The sequence below is a fragment of the Accipiter gentilis genome, chromosome 18, assembly GCF_929443795.1.
Source record: "Accipiter gentilis chromosome 18, bAccGen1.1, whole genome shotgun sequence".
Lineage (NCBI taxonomy): Eukaryota > Metazoa > Chordata > Aves > Accipitriformes > Accipitridae > Astur > Astur gentilis.
In genome coordinates this window covers 17,303,525-17,321,299 of record NC_064897.1, presented here as the reverse complement: position 1 = coordinate 17,321,299, position 17,775 = coordinate 17,303,525, and the positions used below count along the sequence as shown (strand labels likewise).

Here is a 17,775-nt window from a genome sequence, read left to right as displayed (position 1 = left end):
AAACACCTATCACTACCCTACTTCTCACCCTAACTTCCCACTACCAACTTATGAAACTGAGTTTCAGCTCTTAGCATACAAAGGCCAAAGTTTTAGCTGTCGTATGGCTGTTTAATAAACAAAGGTTATGCTGAAGCTTTAGAAGGAACATTTCTCTCTCCTTATGGCTCATCAACCAAGAACAGCTGGAGATTCACAGCTCATCTTGACAATATTCCAAACAAAACTATGCCGTCTACCCAGATTGAATGGCACTGAGCTGAACTGCCCTTCTGATCTTTCCAGGAACACAAGTATACACACAAAGCTTGAGTAGTTCTTGAACTGTACCTCAGCAACACACTTCGGACACCTCCAGTCACCCTTGGGTACATCAGGTAAAGGAGGAATCAAGCAAAAAGTGTGATAGCTGTCATCACATCCATCACACAGAAGCAGTTTGTCCTCGTTATTTCCTCTGCCACAGAATAAGCAAACATACAGATCAACCTGTGGAGAAAAAAGAAAAAGTAGGGAAAAAAGTTACAAAAAGCTTCCTCATCCAGAACCTGCCTTCTTTAAACTAAAGAACAAAGGATGTAATCCTAAAGGCCAATATATGAACATCAACGCAATCTCCGCTGGTTTTTGAGAAGCATTGATAATGAACAACTACACTTCATTTTCCCAAAGCAGTAATACATGGGGGGCAGGAGAACTTTGGGTACTGCAAAATAACTATCCAGTTTAGTTGGACAATTGTTTTCTATATAACTCGAAGTAGCATCTCATTTACTTTAAGACAAGAAAGGAAGTTACAGTTTTTAGAACTTCATGCTCTCCCTCTCTTTGGGCCTATGGAAAACAATTCAAACTAAATCCCTACAAAGAGCATATGACTGAGGAAAATCATCAAAAACTATTTCAGAAACATACATGCCATCACTTAGAACAGTACAGTGACTATCTTTGCAATGGAAAAGAAGAGGTAACAAAACCTACAAACCTACAGATTTCAATCTAAGAATCCAAGGGGAAGGGAAGGAAACTCCATGTAAAGGTACCAACTTCTTTCTCATTTTCTCCAAAATAGAGGATAAAAACTCCAAACGGTAAGAGAGAAGTATTAATCCCAATGCAATAGCAAACAATTTTCGCAGGTGTCTGTCCAAGACAATCTCTCAACAAGAACAACACTGACTGGGAGATATGCTCAGAGACTAAAGAGAAAACCTTATTTTCTTTGCTGTTGCTTCCTGTATTATCCAAAGGACTTTCAATTTAATATAAACATTTACTGTAACATCATCTAAATGAGGAAACTATATATTACTTTACCACAGCTAAATAATTATCTTATATACAAATTTTTCCTAAGAACATGAACTTCATGAATAATACTTGCTCCAAATTCTGCTACTACTCCCATCAGTCACTGGGCAACTCAGGCTATGCATATTTCCTTCATACAGCTCAAAATAACATCAGAAGCAGTGGTGTAGTTTTTTGGGTGTCTTATTTGCATGAAGATGTCACAGAAACATGTGCTTTTCAGCTGATTAGGTGCACACAGTTGTGTTAAATACCCGATGACAACCCCATCTTAGTTTCACCAGCCTAGTTAGGGATGCAATTTCCTAGCTATGCAATAATACACTTAAGAAAATTGCTCAGGCTTCTTAAGAAATAGTTTAAAAAAATAACGCAGTTCTATTAAGACACATATAATATTCCCTTTTTAAAAAAAAACCCACACATTTACCCTCATGGAATATCAAGTCTGTCTAAAACACCAAACTAGTTTCTTTTGTTGCAAATATGTAGAAGGGAGGGAGAGTACCTTAGCAGACATTTCCAGGTTCTCTTCCCAAAACTAAACATGCATTAAAAAGACAATCATAAAAGGAGGCTATTCTATGATACTCCCTAGTTACCTATCACTGATAATACCTTCTCTCCAAATTCATATTAACATATGCAATCTTTATGCTAACCCAAGTGATGATTTGTCAAATAAAAAGACTGCATTGAAATAGATATTCACAACAAGCAGATCAGGGATTATGCAATAACCTCAAATAAGCCTTCTAGCCATAAACAGAGTCAGATTATGATAATATATAACTATATGGATTCAAGGGGAGGAGGGGATAAAAAGAAAAAAGTGTATTTTATTTCACAGTTAGCATTTCACAAAAAGATAAACGAATGAGGGAGAAGTATAAACAAAACTGCACCACAGTATTTTTCAGACAAAAGTTATAAGGCTAGTGTATCACCTGTGTACTTCAAAGACTGTTTTCCTTGAAGATCTCTCATCCAAGTATAAAAAAAGCGTGGAATCAAAATAGTACGAAGTCACAGAAATTCACAAGATTACAGTTATAGCAATACAGTTTCAAAACTTTAGTTCTGTTACTACAGTATTTTCACTTTCTCTTATAAATAAGAGTAAATGGAAAGAGTAAACAAATATAATTTTCTATAAAGAAACAGAAACTAGGTAAAATATTTTAAAATTAAAGCATACTTAAACAAAATGGTCACAACACTTACACAGCCTAGGACCACCATATACTCAGAAGTAGTAGCACAACTGAAAAAATTCAAGTCACACAAATTCTAACTTAACTGCAATGGCACAATGATCTGTTTTTTTAAATATCCAACTTCTCCCACTTCCCCCCCCCCCCCGGAGGCATTTCCACATATAAAAATATCATTACTAGAGACTTTCAGTTGCCTTGGCCTTCAATGGTTGAAATTTAAAATAAGCTCTTGTAAGTGTTCTCAGGCTAAGATAAAAGAACAGCTGAATTATTAGTGAAGAGTCTAATTCTTAAGACATTAAAAGCATGCATCTTCATTCACGGTTACGTACACATGCTGAATTATGACATTTTAAAAGTAAAAAGTCACATGCTATGAAAGACATTAAGAACAACCATATACTGCTTTTCCAGGGTTAGACATCAGAGTGCTAAACATTTCATTTTTCCCCTTAGGGGTTTCTCTTGCATGGACTCGTATAATGACTAGTTTATACTCAACAGAAAAGACATGAAAGCTGGAATTGCTAAAAAACAAACTCCTGAAGTACTGGAGCACCTCAAAATATCTTTTAAAGAAGACAAGTAGTATTACACTTGTCCTACAAAGGGGAGCTCAAATAGAAAGTGAGCAACTGAAGGCTTGCAAGAAGTGTGTGGCAAAGCAAGCCCTCAAACTCATGGTCAATAAGTACCTTCACATTCCTACATCCTTCCTGTCCGAAAGATTAAAACAGAAACTTAGAGCATAAATTATTTTTCAAAATACTGTTTGTTCTTCCCATAACAGTATCACCTCCTGCAGTGTTCAACCATTCATCTGGGGGGGGGGGGGGGGGGGGGGGGGTTAGGGAAAAAAATAATCTTAGTAAATCAATTCATTTCTTATTATGAGAAATCACTGCAAAGAATCAAACTTACGAAGTTGACAGAAAGAGTTCCTTTGCGTTGCCTCATCTGCATTCCAAATGCTTCTGATCTGGTTCCCTTGCGTCTTCGTGTCACCTCGTCTTGAAGTAAAATAAAAGTTAAATGTTATTGGTATCCCATCAAGATAGACTTAACTTGCAAAAACAACACAGATATCCAGCCTGGAACCCCGCCTTTCATATCAGAAACTACCTGACAGTTCAAAGAAAGCAAAAATGCCTTGTTATACCTGGCCAATTTAAAATCAACAAGGATTAGGAAAATATATTTTGCTTATCCTCACAGGTGAACCCAATTGCCTCATGAAACAGAGTGAATTGCACTCATAATTTGTGCACTTAGCTGGTAGAATCAGTTTCAGTATTGTCAAATCCTGTTTTCCCTTCCAGTCACTCAGTTCATGCAACAGCTGCTTAATTGTTATTGTTCCTATACAACACATAAAGAGCTGAAACTATGCCAAGTTACATGAAGCACCCTGTAAATCTTTCTCATGAATGAAACCCTAGAATACTTAAGCTTTCTTTTTCCAGTTACAATGATTTGCTTACTTCTTACTGTTGTCTCCAGAGACATTCAGAAAGATTTAACAGCTATGAGCCCAAGATTTAATTACCCTCTTTATCCTTTGCTCCCAATGCTAGTCCCATCATCTTGGGTCCAGCTCCAAAGATCTGCAGCTTCTTTAGTTCAGTATTTCTACTCATTTCTCCTGCCTCCGCCTAAAAACAAAAACAAGACCACATCAGCACAAAGCATCAGTATTTCCCCTCCAGGTCTATTCATATTTTGTTTATATTCCACTCTCCCACAACATCTGCTCATCAAAAGAAAGGAAACAGAGGCATAAAAAGACATGATTTTCTGTTCCTAAAGCCAATGAACAAATGCAAATGGAATAAAAGACAGCATTTTTGTCCCAACATCCCAAATTATTTCCCATTTAGTATTATAGAAACTATGGAAAGTCAACCATACAGCAAATAAGAGAACGAGGTTTGACATTTAGCAAAAAATAACTAAGAATGCTGCCACAGCAGTATTTTCCAAAATAACCATGATTCAGTCAAGTGCCTGGATGTTAATACATACACTGTTTCAACAGATTTTTTTTTTATCTGCTTCCTTGAGTAGACACATACACATGACACTAATGAGTTCCAACCTACTGCCTGAAGCTTGGCTACTCCTGGGTTTATTGTGATGAAATGTTATGAGTACCACTCTGAGATCACAGCTACTTCTGCTACCCTTGCAATCTCAAAATCAGAGATGAAAAGATCAAACAGGTGACAACTCCATGCCCCTACCAGTGTTGTTTCCTGAAGTGTTCTCTTCAACTGAACTTCTTCCCATTTTCCATCACCAACCTACGTCATTTTCTTATATCATTGCCACTAACCTAACAATAAAAAGAACCTCCATAATCTGTTTTTATTTGCAACACAATCATCTTGATTATTTTTCTTTATGTTGCCTCCTTACACTTTGCAAACTCTTTCTCACCTGGTATAGTAGGCCACTAAACTCTCATCATTCACAATCTTCCTCCTGAAATTCACTGATTTTATCTCAGCAAATCTATCAATTTTGAAGGTGGGTACCTAATCCTAAAGAGATCATTCTTCAAGTATCTTCCCGATGATACTTCATCTGTTATTTTCCACAGAGTTATGGCCTGATATATCGTGCAGGAAACAAGCTCCCTTGGGGTGACATGTGTTCACAGTTCTTAATCAAAAATCCCAAAAAACTCTTCCAAAAAAGTGCTTAAAATAAGTTCAAATGCATTTGCAATAAAGCTAAAAGAAGATGATTTCCATTTATTCAGCCTAAATCAGTTGTTTTTCTTGCTTCTGAAACACATTAAAAGAGATATAATTTCCTAGGCATTACTCCTCTAAGGAATTTTTAGTGATAGAGTCCCTGTTCCCACTGAACTGTGTATGCAGTATGCTAACTGGCATCTTTCCAAACTGATTATTGCTGATATTCTAATTTTGAACATTTATGAATTCTATGTTGCTATTAAATTATTTGCACTTTAGATATATGTTACCAACTTTGTAAGCCCACTCTGAAATTGCATGCTAACTGGCAAGTTTTTCTCATAAGTTCCTCACTTTTTGGCTAACAAGCCATAAGGAAACAGTGACTTTTTTGCTGTACAAGAAAGCCTACCACCTGGAAACTTCATAGTCCCTCAGTTGCCATTTGAAATTCATTGACAGCTCATCCATTCTCTCAATTAACAGAACCTGATAGAATCAACCCACATTACATTTCTCAGCACAGTACAATTTTCCATCATTTCACCAACATGTATGAAAGGTCTCCCCAATTTTTCTCTCCTGGTTTTGTGACCTAAGATAATTTTCTCAATGCTACCTGAAAAATAAATTTACTATCATATTTACTAAAGGTAAATCATTAATGTGCAGCAACCTCTCTTCCGTTTTATAGCTTTGTTTAAAAATGCATTGCCTAAATATATTTTCAGAACTCCATCGCCCAGATTTACTTGCATTCCACTAGACCTAAGTGGATGCAATCCATTCACACTCAGGTGGAAAAAGCTATACAGTTTTCAAAAAGAACAGGTTGGATATTGAAATGGAAATGTTTTTTAAAAATCAGATTCCTATATAACCTTATGAACACAGGATATTGATAGTTTAAGGTGTGAATACCAAAAGCATTCAGAAGCCTCAGTGAGTACTCTTTCTGTGGTGTCCTTTAAGACTGTATAAAAACACCAAACTCAAAACTGTGAATGGATGGAAGCAGAAATCTTGCATTTCTTGCCATTTTCTCATTGCTAACAACACAAAACTTCATCACACTTTTCCATTATATTTTTTCCATATAAGCAAAATAAACTTGATTAAACTGTGATTCTATGCTCAGTGTTTTTCTTTTACCTTCTCAACTGCAAGCACAACCCAAAGGCTTTTCTTGTATATGGGCGAATCCAGTTACACTGGATTCACACACTATCTTCTTCTGTTGTCCTACCCTCATCAACATTTGCATCCCCACCCCTCCACCCCCCATATGCAAGACCAGAATAGTTACAACCAAGAATCAAAATATTTACGTGTTTTGGGCATTTGTCAGCATCTCCCAGAGTTCTCCTTTTTCACAGGATTATTCCCATGGAAGGAGATCTTCCAAGTTAAAAAACGGAAGCTTATTTTATTAATTCTGTTATTCTGCAATCATTTGTAACAGAAACCTGAAAGCAGATATACTACTTCGAATTGGTTTTAACTTTTCAGAAAATTCCCTGGATGTTAAGTTAATATCCTTTGAAAAGACAGCACTTCATTGTCTTTTTTTTCCAGTACTGCTTCTCTACCAGAAATCATCATGATGTAACCTCCTTAGACAAATCCCTTGCCAGTTAAAATACATCCTAACAGATCAGCTATGAAGATATACTACCCTTTTCTAAAAAAGAAAAATTCTCCTAAATTTAACCTTTCCTTAAGTGTATTCTCTTTTCCTAACCTGAATTCATTCTACCTTTTGTTGTCTTCTTCTTTACAAGCCTTTAGTAATTCAGTTGCCCTTCTCCGGTTTTTATTTGTGATAGCTTTCTTCAGAGAAAAGGGAAAAAGAATGAAGCATTAAGTTTATTTTTTAGCAGAATCTCTCATCACCAAATTATCCTCTTTCTATTCAGAGACAATGTATTCAGCTGACATTTGATTGTAGTATCCAAAGATTCCCAACCCATCTTTCACAACGGAGAATTCTCATTCCCTATTTTCTTTCATTTTTCACTTTGTTTGCTTTTTGAAAGTCTGCCACGCCCTTCTACCACTGAGGATCTTTGTTTATTTCAGTAATTTCTGATTACTATCTTTATGCTTCCTTATTCATCACCCATTCTTAGGTAGTTATCTGCAAGAAGAAGATGCAGAGCATTTTTGGAAAGTACTCTTAGCACTTGGAAGAAATCTACTGAGATGCAATGTCAGTGTAGTTATGCAAGCTCACTACCCAGGCACTGGACTACTCAGCACACTACACAAAAATCATTCAGATGTTTCAGCTAGAGCAGAATGACATTTCTTATTTAGCAGGTTTTTACATTACTTGCATATTACCTGTTCTCTGAAGACTATCTAGACAATCTCTGGTACAATTCCAGGTAAGCACTTCGAACAATAAACAGAGTCCTGTCTACAATAAGGAGGTGCACCGAAATCTAGAACAATTTCTCAGCATTCCCCAGATATTTACACCTCTACCATTTGGGGCCACTGAGGACAAATCTCTGTTTCTAAATACAGTTCTGGAGTTGACTTGAGAGTTATACATAGCTTCCAACGCAGCCAAAAAAATACTTCTCCTGGCTATGCAAGTAGGTTGAGATTTTCCTGCATTAGAGAACTCCTTTCAGCCATTTTAGTAACTGTAATACTTAAAAACCAGTATGGCTACAGGCCTAGTAAAAGGCGTTTTTAAAAAAATATATATCTATAGTTACTTTTTGCAGACGATCCAAATAAAATCACCTCTCTCATTTCTGAAATGTAGCCCCTTTAAATGAAATGAAGCAGCTGTACAGTACCAGAATCACTTTTTCCAACAAAGAGAAATGAGAAGTACCATTACTCTACCAAAATCAGCAGGAGAAAAGATCCCACAGAATCTTAATAACATAGTGACGCTTTTATACCATGTATGAGAAAAAGGTCACACTGGCATTATCCCATGAGATTTGTTCAAATCCAAAGCAGAATTCTACATAATGAATGACTGCTTCAGTTCCTGTGGCATTCTCAGTTTTTCTGGATAGCTCACTAACAATATATGATTCGAGAGATCTGGTAAGATCACAGGCTGGGACTGCTTGTGTGATGCATTGTTATATGGCTAGGATAAATAACATTGAGTCAGCTTCAGTAAGTTAAGAAAACAGATAAACAATTTAGTCAAAATCAATTGACATCAGAGAAAAAGACAGAAGTTTATAAAGGATACTCAAATATCTCAGTGACAAGAAAGATACTTTTGAAAAAAAAAAGCAGTTTAAGAGCATCTGAAAAAACTTTATGGTGCTTAAAATAAGTCTAGAATGGCATCAAGCAAGTAATTTGTTGCACATAAATCCAGCTTTCACTCACGTTCCACTGACTGGAGAGGAGGGAGCCACTAGACCTGCTGTAAAGGGCCTTAGGATGCTGCCTGCAATAGATATCCTTCTCAAAAGGTGAAGGGACTACTTTAAATAGTGCAATAGAAGCAATGAAGCCATCAGAACAAGCCTCCAAGCTTATTTCTAATGATACAGCATTTAAAGTGATGGCACTTCAGTTTGAATTGAGATTTACTGAGGGGCACTCCCAGGATTTAATATCACCTAGTAGAATACTAGAAGTTTCTGTAACACCATTAATCCAGAATAAACTGCTTTTCAGTAGAAAAATTGTGGAAATCCTATTGAGTTCCAGCCATCACTGAGCATCTCCCCGCATATCTGTTTCATTTCTTCAGAAAAACAGTCTGTCCAGCTTGAGATCATTAGTCCTAAGTGCAATTTCCACAATTAACGAAGACTTATCTACATATATTTACATTTGTGTAACTAAAGGGGATATTTGAAAAAGTTTTCAAAAACTTTTCAAACTTTGCACAAGCAGAAGCTTCAACATCATTTCACAAATGGCTTTTTATCTGTTTAGATTTCACAGATATGTTCACTAGAAAGGTACCTAGGCCACTTGTCAATAAACAAAAAGCAGCTTTTAAAAGTTTTCAGATAAACAGCGCATCTACCGTAAGCAAAGCAGGCCTCAGACAGACATCCTTCTCTGGATTTTATTTAAATAAAGACTGCTTCCTAGTGGTGCTTTTGAGCAGGCTCCTACAGCCAAAGGCTGTTTCACTGCCAATGCTTATGCGCTGGTGGAAAGAATAAGTGTTCTCTGTCCATAAGAGCCAGTTAACAGGGGTACCTGGGATTTGACACGCCTGGTTCTCTTCAGCACAACATTCATTCTTGAAGCCTGCTTTGGGGAAGCCTGGGCATCTGAGCTGAGGTCCTCAGCCTCCACTTTTTCCTTAAGGTCCAAGTTTGGCTTTTGGATGCCCTAGAGGATCAGAGCGCAGAACACCAGGTTGATTGATCAGGCAGCACTAATCATTTCATGGTCTGTGAATCATTCTGTTTGCTAAGAAACAGGATGAGTGAAATCACACAGCATTACACATGCCAGGACAATTAATCCACGCACCCTTCAAATAACGAAACTGAATCTCAACTGCCATCTTATCAAAAGAGAGAGGAAGATATCTTTCCAGTTAATCATATCATCTTTTGCCCTGTTTTCCTTCCCAATAGGGTTGGCCTCAGTCCTATAAAGAAATGGCTATCAGAAAATAACTACATAAGGTCACATTACAACTTCTAGCACTATTCTGTCACAGGTAAGTATGAGGGTGGTTCTAGGTTTGTTTACATAGCTAAAGCTTCTAAAAGTGCCCTAGTTTCGTATGCAATAACAAGTAGCATTCTAAATGCAGTTTGGGTCCCCTCTTCATATCATGAGAGACATCTCACCATAAGGCTGACCCCAGACTGGAAGAGCTCATAGGGGTATAAGATCCGTTCATAATGAGACTTCAGTAACGACCCTGTGCCTTTTCCTGGCAGGTAGCCAAGCCGACTTGCCACTTTAGACCATTTCTTCTCTTTAGTGACTACTTCAAAGCCTCCTTTGCTGGCAACAATCTGAAATACATGAATAAAAAAGTTACGGGTTTTGAGCTGCTCTCACCACCTTGCATAAACCAAGAATCAATTAAACCAAACAAATGTTAAAAGATTCTATTAAGTGACAGAATCCTGAATTTAGATTTTGTCTCCTGAAGAACTAGTACTTTAATAACTAAGGTCTTACTTATCCTCATTACTTAATACATTTAACATGACAATTTTCCTAGTAAATGGAAACTGTGTACTGTCCTAGACAGGACGAGTCCAACAGTTAAGATTTATGACATGTTGGAAAGAATACAAGCCCCACCACCAGAACAAACTGAAAAGTTAACTCTCACGAGACTTGTACTCTGATGCAAAACACAAGTCTGGCCAGAAGCGAAGCCCATTCTAACAGACCCCAAGCAGAAGGGAGCATTGGAGCTCACAACTTCAGTGTTACAGAAACTCTCACAAAAGCCTGAATGGCAGAGAGAACTGTAAAAAGAAGAAAAACTGAATTTACCTTCTAATTAACTCAGTCCAGTTTTTACACCTGCCTTCAATTGGTCTGAGCGTAGTAATTCACATACAGAACTATCACTGTTTACATATAACTAACATGTACCTAGAATGAAATAGTATGTACCTCCAAGCAATGATCCTAACAGCATATGAGTTGCTTCCTCAGAAACACTGGGCACATTTCCACTGCCTCCCTTCCCTTTACAGTTTCACTGCCAAGTAGCTTAAAACCCAAATGGATTGTAATTTCAATTATATTATTGCAAGACTAATAGCATTTCTACAACAGTGTAGTTTTGCATTACATTTCTTTACAGAAGGACCAAATTTCATGCTTAATGTTTCACAGACTGTTAGAAACCTCAATGCAAAAACATTTTGTTACTGGAGTGAAATTTATGGTTTATTTTTGAGGCTGGGGTAAATTTAAAAGTCTAATTGCGACAGTGACAAATAAATTATTTAATTCTGGTTCCTCCTATAATGAGAGATGGATACACTCAGATAAAACAACAATATTATTGATCATTATTTTTCCTCATATTTACAGCAAAGTACTAGAAAAGCCATTTTAAATGAAACCATTCCTAAATTTCAACTTATCTTCAAAATGTACATGAAAAATTGATTTCTAAAATTATCTATACGTGAACAATGACTAGAGAAGCCACTAAGTAACTAAATAAGCTTAGACCTGTGTATCTGCAGTCAACTAAAATGTTCTAGCCTGTAACAGTGACCCAGATACTTCTCAGTACCACTATAATATTCTGCATACCCCAGCAAACCACCACAGACATGAAAAGAAATTAAAAAAAATACCAAAAGACATTTTGAGCTTTTCTCTACATTTTATCAGCAATTCCAGACTGTCCAAAAGACTATAACTTCTTTCCTTAAAAATAAAATCTATTCAGATCTTTAAATTTTTACTTACCGAAAAAAAAAGAAATCTTGATGGGGCATGGAAACTGATGCTCTAACCTAGAAGCACCAGAACTACCTTGTTTTAATTCCTTACCTTGCAAGAAGAAATCTACCTATTTATATTAACAATCCATCCTTAGCAGATAAGTTTATAACAGTACATATATTTTAGCAATGCAAAAGCAAATTGCAACAGAGATTTTATTTGTGTGCAAACTTTGAAAAAACCACACCAAACACAACTTCAGGAGTATAAATTTCTAGCCAGCCTTAAGCCTAGCCTGTTTTAGAATTTAATTAAAATAATTATTCCAGAAGTTGACATTATAAACTCTCAAAAATGCATCTTTATGTCACGTGAAGAACCTCTGTTGGGACAGAAGAAGCAGCAATTACAACAACAATTCATTACAGAATTGCTAGGTCAGGACCTGAACGGCACAAAAGTATACCGCTGCCTTCTCAAAAACCACCTCAAACTCCTGCAGCTCTACCACTTGTAAAAAAGGAGAACTAAAAAGCAAGTGGCCAGCTGACGTCAGGATGTTCAAGCTGTATACAAGGTAATGAATACATGCTGTATAGAATCCAACCAAAGGCAACTGATTTAACTGTCCTTGACATGTCTGCCATAACCATTCAATTTAAAAATTCTCTTTCACTATTTTTTTTTCCAAGTCTTTTATTTATTCTCTGTTTTAATGAGATTAATGCTGTAAAACAAGTCCTCCCTGTTGCTTGGCTTGAATGGAAAACAAGGTCCCTATCTGACCAAGGTGTACAATTGCTTACTCACCTTGCTCAGACTGTAGAGATCCAGTATTTTTCTCTCCACCACAGGGATTTTTAAATTGGATCCTTGGAGTTCCCAAAATTTTGCTAACTGATCCAAGAAGTCCAGCTTCACTCTTGTCATTGCCTGCAATCAATAAAGGAAGACAAATGTATATGTCCCAAAACAAGCGTGACAATACCTTGCAGTCCTAAGAAAAAAACGTGAGAAGTTTTTATAGAGTTTACATTTTCAAAGTGCAACTTGGCAAGTGAGGTATTTCTTAGTCATGTAAAAAACCCCTAGAAATAGAAATATTGATAAAAATAAAGATCTTTACAAGCAGAAAATTGTATATGCTTTTCTCTCTGCATTCAAGAGCCTATAAACCAAACTCCTACCCAGCAATTTCTTGGTCTGAAACCAAAATGCATACATATGAGAAGTCAGCATTCCAGGGAGAAACACAAGAGCAATTATTAAAATATATATTGGGGCGGGAGGGGTGGGGGACGGGGCGGGGGGAGTTACAAACAGTTTTAATATATGCCTTAACCATGCAGAAAGGCCTCCTCCCTTGAGTATTTTTGGAGTACTCAAATCACTTTCCATAAGGAGACCCATTTACAAGCCAAATGATACATGACGTTTTGGTATATGAACAGAGCACGGCTTTGAGAAATTTTGTAGAGAAAAGGAAACACCAGGACAGAATGGGACTTGACTGCTTTCAAGAAAGCTCCCATACATTTTTGCATCATAAAATTAACTAACTACAATAAGCCTATAAAAAAATCAGTTCATTTTAAGGTTTAAAATGCATTATCAAGACAGTATAAGGTAACCAGAGGCTTCAGAACAGCAGTAAATATTTTAAGAAAAAAAAAATTCATTGCCTGTAGATCTCTGAAGGCTAGACACTGGCTGCTCTTACTACACAACATGGTACTTGGCATTCATTTTAGACATTTCCAGTTGAATGTGAAAAACTCTTGTGGTTATTTTGGGTAATAAAATAAAAACCAGACTTTTCTCAAAGCCGTGGAGAGTTATTTTATATGAACTCTGCCACTGCCAAGTATAAACACTGATGTGGTCTATGGGTTTCTAAAGTCTCTCCCATCCAGAAACCTGCCAAGATGCAAATCTCAAGCAAGGAGACCTACTGCTCTCAGTGCAAACACAAAATTATATCAACAGTGGAAAAGCTCACCTCCAATTCATTCAGGCGCTGAATTCGTGGAGTGAAACGAAAACTTTGTACTTCACATGCAAATGGAGGCTGCCAGTCCTAAACAGACACAAAAAGATATTTTATTGCTTCAGAAAACTTCTCAAAAAAACTCATAAAAGAGAAGACCCTAACAATGTCTGAGTAAACAAGCTCCCAATAGTAAATTAGCTTCTCAGTACAACTGGTGGTATCATTTTCCGTTTTTATGACATTCTTGTGCTTTTAAAATAATGTTCTTCCCACAGTATTTTAGTTTGGAGAAAGAGAACCTCACAGAATGAAAAATATAAAAGAAAATAAGGTTCAAAGCATTTCAGTATGCATTACCTCATACTGAGTTTAAATATGAGATGTACCCGGTAGCTTGTTGGTTATTTATTTACTTAAAAAAAAAGTTTCCTATATCCTGCACATTGCAAAATTCTCACCATCAACAGTGACAAACACTAAATAAAGCACGTTATTATGCATCTAACTTTTCTCATGTTTGTCTAGAGTCATTTCAATAAAGATAAGACCACCGGTTGGGAGTCTAATTCTTTAACAGAAATGCAGCCTTAAATAATGACTTTCTCAACACAGTCAGCAGTTAGTTCAACCACAAGTGCCTCCTAACCCCATCTCTCAAAACTGTGTTATGACATCAAAACAAGTATAATTCAGCTTTTTAGTACTTTTTAAGAAAGCTTAAGTTACAGTAGATTGTCTGCCTGGCAATAAATACAACAGAGTAAGGACACCTCATTGCAGGTGGACAAGCTACACGAAGTATTTATTATTTGCACTGCTCCAGCATATAAAGGCCTCAAGCACAATCGTAAAATATTTACAGCTTCTAATAATGGAAAAGAATAATAAATCAGTAAGGTTAGTATAAAGCCTCTGATTTAGTACTTATTGCAGGTTGCAAATCAACCTGACGCATGCATCCTGCAAAACCCTGCAATGCAAACAGCTAAGCAATCATGGAGAAATACAAATGCATTCAACAGCCAGGAAAGTTCTAGTTATTCTCAATGAACACGATCTGGATCAGTTTCTTGTGGCCTCTCAACCTAAGCCATTCTGCTTATTTTAGAAAGGGCAAGCCCTTAGAGGTCAAGTTTTCACCATGTCATTAAACCAACTAAACAGATTCCAGCAACCCGGACAGGTCAGGAGGAGAGGAAGGATCATGAAATCTAATCAGTAACCCCTCTATCCAAGTTGTTCTCAGTTACATGCTTTCTTTTCAGTTTTTCTCATCTCAGTATTTTCAACTCTCTTGTTTTACAGCCATATTTAAAGTTTATTTGCACTTTTGCCAAACTGCCTGATGTTCTCGTCTAAACGGTTTACCAGGTCACAGAGCAAGTCATCACAAAATAACGATCAAGTCATCGAAGGGATTAAGCTTCCACCTTTTAAACTGCTACGCATAAACATAATTCCCCTGCACAAGCAGACTGGGGGCACTTCTTTCAACAGTTTAAAGATTATGTTTCTAAACAATGAGCCATTAAAGGGAATACCCTTCCTCCTCCCTCTCCCCCCTCCCGGAGCAAACGCCTGATTTCACCTACAATGCCTTCGCAGTTTTCACAAGTAGGCTGTTGGGGTGGTTGTTGTTTGTTTTGTTTTTTTTAAAGTAAAAAGAGCGTGAAGTCCCGGACACCGCCATGCGCTGCTAGCTTCTCACCTGCTCGAAAACAACCTCTGCAAAAGCCAGCTCTGTGGTCAAAGACTATACAGGTTCCTTGGTGTCCCTGGCACGGGCACCGAGGCCTATGGAAGGCGACACACGAAACCCCCAGCGAGCAGCGGGAGCGGGGGAAAGGGCTCCCCGGGTGCCCTCGTCCACCACTCCGCCACCGACACCCCGGGCCCGCTCAGACCTTCCGGCGCCCCCCGGAGAGCCCCTCCCGGCCCCCGCCCCGGGCCCAGCCCGGTCCCCCGCCCCTGGCCCTAGGCCGGCGGTACCTTGGGGGGCCGGATCTTGCAGATGCCGGTTTTCTCGGCCAGGCCGCGGATGCGGCCGATGAAGCCGAGCGGGTCGCTGAACTCCTCCCAGCTGGGCTCAAACACGGGGCACTCGGGCGGGGGCACGAACTCGGCCGCATAGCGCGACCCACCGCCCCCCGACATGGCCGAAGGGGGAGAGCGCCGCCGCCGCCGCCGCCGCTGGGGAGCGCACCGAGGGCCGCGGCGGGGCAGGGCGGAGAGGTGCGGCCCGGGGGGGGGCCCTCAGGGGCGGCCGGCGGGGCTGGGCCGGTGGCCGAGGCGCATCCTCCGGCGGCGGCTGCCGGGCGGGACGGCCGCCGGGGGGCGGGGGCGTGGCGGGGCGGCGGGGGCAGCTGCTGCCGAGTGTCGTCGTCCCGTCCCCCGGGGCTGCCTCCCCCCGCGCCGAGCCCCTCTCGCTCGCGTTCCAGCTCGCCGGAAGTTACGCGGCTAGCTTTGAGACCTCCCCCGGAAGGAGGGGCCGCCGTCGCCTTCCGATCCAAAAAGTAGTCCCTCCGCCACCCTTCTGGCGAGGCGGCTCCCCGCGCCGAGGAGCCGGCCGCCCCCCCGGCCCCCACCGCTCCCGGAGACGCGCCTCCGGCAGAACCGAGAGCGAAACTGCTCCGCCCGCAGCCCCTGCGGTCACGCCACCGCGGGAGTCGGAGCGGGGGGGTGGGGGGTGGGCCGAGGAGGGCGGGTCCGACTCCACTTCCGCCGCGGAGGAATGTGCGACGAAACTCGAGCCATTCACTTCCGGTGCTGAAGGGCCGTTTCGCCCATTGTCTGAGCCGGACGTCAGGAGGGCCGGGAGCCCCGCCCCCTCGCGCAGGCCCCGCCCCCTCGCGCAGGCCCCGCCCCGCGGCGGCCGTTGGGCCCGGGGAGCGGGAGGGGCCGGGGGCGGCCGCCCGCCCTCCCTCCCTCAGGGCCCGGGGAGCCGGGCGAGCCGGGGGGCCCGAGTCCTCGGACCGCGTCTGCCGGCCGCTGGCGCCCACCGTCTTACGGGGGTTCTTCGCTTCCGGTTTTTCGCTTCTGCAGAAACTGAGCAGTCGGCGCCGCGGCGCTGGGGGCGGCCGCCGTCAGGGCCTGCGCTTGTGGGCCTGCGAGGCTGCCGTCGGGGCAGCGCTTGAGCGTGATCAAAATGAGCACCCGGTGCTAACGGCAGTCAGCGCACGTTTCTGCTGGCACCTCCACCAGCGCGGGCCCAGAGCGTCCCTCTCGCTGCTTCTCCATTCAGATCTGAGGAGCCCGGTCAGCGATCGATAACAAGGTTGCGCGAAGTACTCCACGAGCTACCCCTGCCCCCCGCGTTACCTATAGACAGATACTCTGCTGATCTCCTCCCCATACAGAATCTTTTATTTCCAAAGTCAAGTACTCACAAGTTGCGACTCGCACAGCACCTCTTTCACCTATCCATTACAACTTGGGTTTTCCAAAAAGAACTGCGCGTTGGGGTTTTTTTTTAACCAGAAACCTGCCTTCAGCGTTCACCATACTCCACATCTCACTTTATTTTTACTGTGTATTCCAGCCTTGGTCCTGGTGCACTATTTCAGCCTCAGAAAAAGTTAAGTTCCTCCTCCCGTTAGCCATGAGGCTTGCAAGATCAGCTTCAGACAGGCAAATACATTTATCTGCATCGCTTCCCTGCCAGACTGAAGAGGCGTCACCCACATTTTACATATGGGAAACAAATGGCTCCGATGCAAATAGCTAATTTTGACAAAACTTATACGTAAGAGCAAACTGATCTTACAAAACATTGAATGAATTTACCAATTGTTATTGTGTCGTTGCAACGTCTTCTTATATTTTGCAGGGGGTTCCTGACATGGATGCGTGATACATTTATGACTGCAAAAGCATGTGGAGCACAGATGTTTCCTTAGCAGTATCTAGAAATTCTATTTCTACATACTCCTGCCATTTTTTTCCTTTATTATTTGGTTGTGTCTCTCTTCTGATGAGCTGTACCGGATTTGTTTGAAGAAATGTATCAGTATGTATATTGTCTTCCCAACAGGAGTCTCAGAACCAACATACCTGATTTCCAAGATAAGCAGCGATTTAGCCGGGAGTACTAGAGGGAAAAAACTCCGTGCTAGAAAGCACAAAATCCATGCAAAAGCTTTGTTTTGACAACCAGTCTTTCGCTGATATCCTTCTACACCAT

The 17,775-nt window shown here is 40.5% G+C and overlaps 1 protein-coding gene across 4 annotated transcripts in view; it reads right to left on the bottom strand.

The window, feature by feature from the left end:
- KDM5A (lysine demethylase 5A) overlaps positions 1-15,938 on the bottom strand; it is a 51,956-nt gene extending 36,018 nt beyond the window's left edge. For 2 of the 4 annotated variants that reach the window (XM_049822632.1, XM_049822633.1), the window contains exons 1-8: positions 15,585-15,938; positions 13,605-13,682; positions 12,416-12,538; positions 10,030-10,200; positions 9,425-9,559; positions 4,075-4,180; positions 3,450-3,538; positions 331-489 (exon numbers count right to left, since the gene is read on the bottom strand). In XM_049822632.1, coding sequence (XP_049678589.1) covers positions 331-489; positions 3,450-3,538; positions 4,075-4,180; positions 9,425-9,559; positions 10,030-10,200; positions 12,416-12,538; positions 13,605-13,682; positions 15,585-15,749 — 1,026 coding nt within the window. In that variant the 5' untranslated portion in view covers positions 15,750-15,938. Of the gene's footprint in view, positions 1-330; positions 490-3,449; positions 3,539-4,074; positions 4,181-9,424; positions 9,560-10,029; positions 10,201-12,415; positions 12,539-13,604; positions 13,683-15,187; positions 15,247-15,303; positions 15,547-15,584 lie in introns of those variants that run through there. The other 2 variants (XM_049822635.1, XM_049822634.1) reach the window with 2 other exon arrangements.
- Between the last annotated feature and the right edge of the window lie 1,837 nt (positions 15,939-17,775).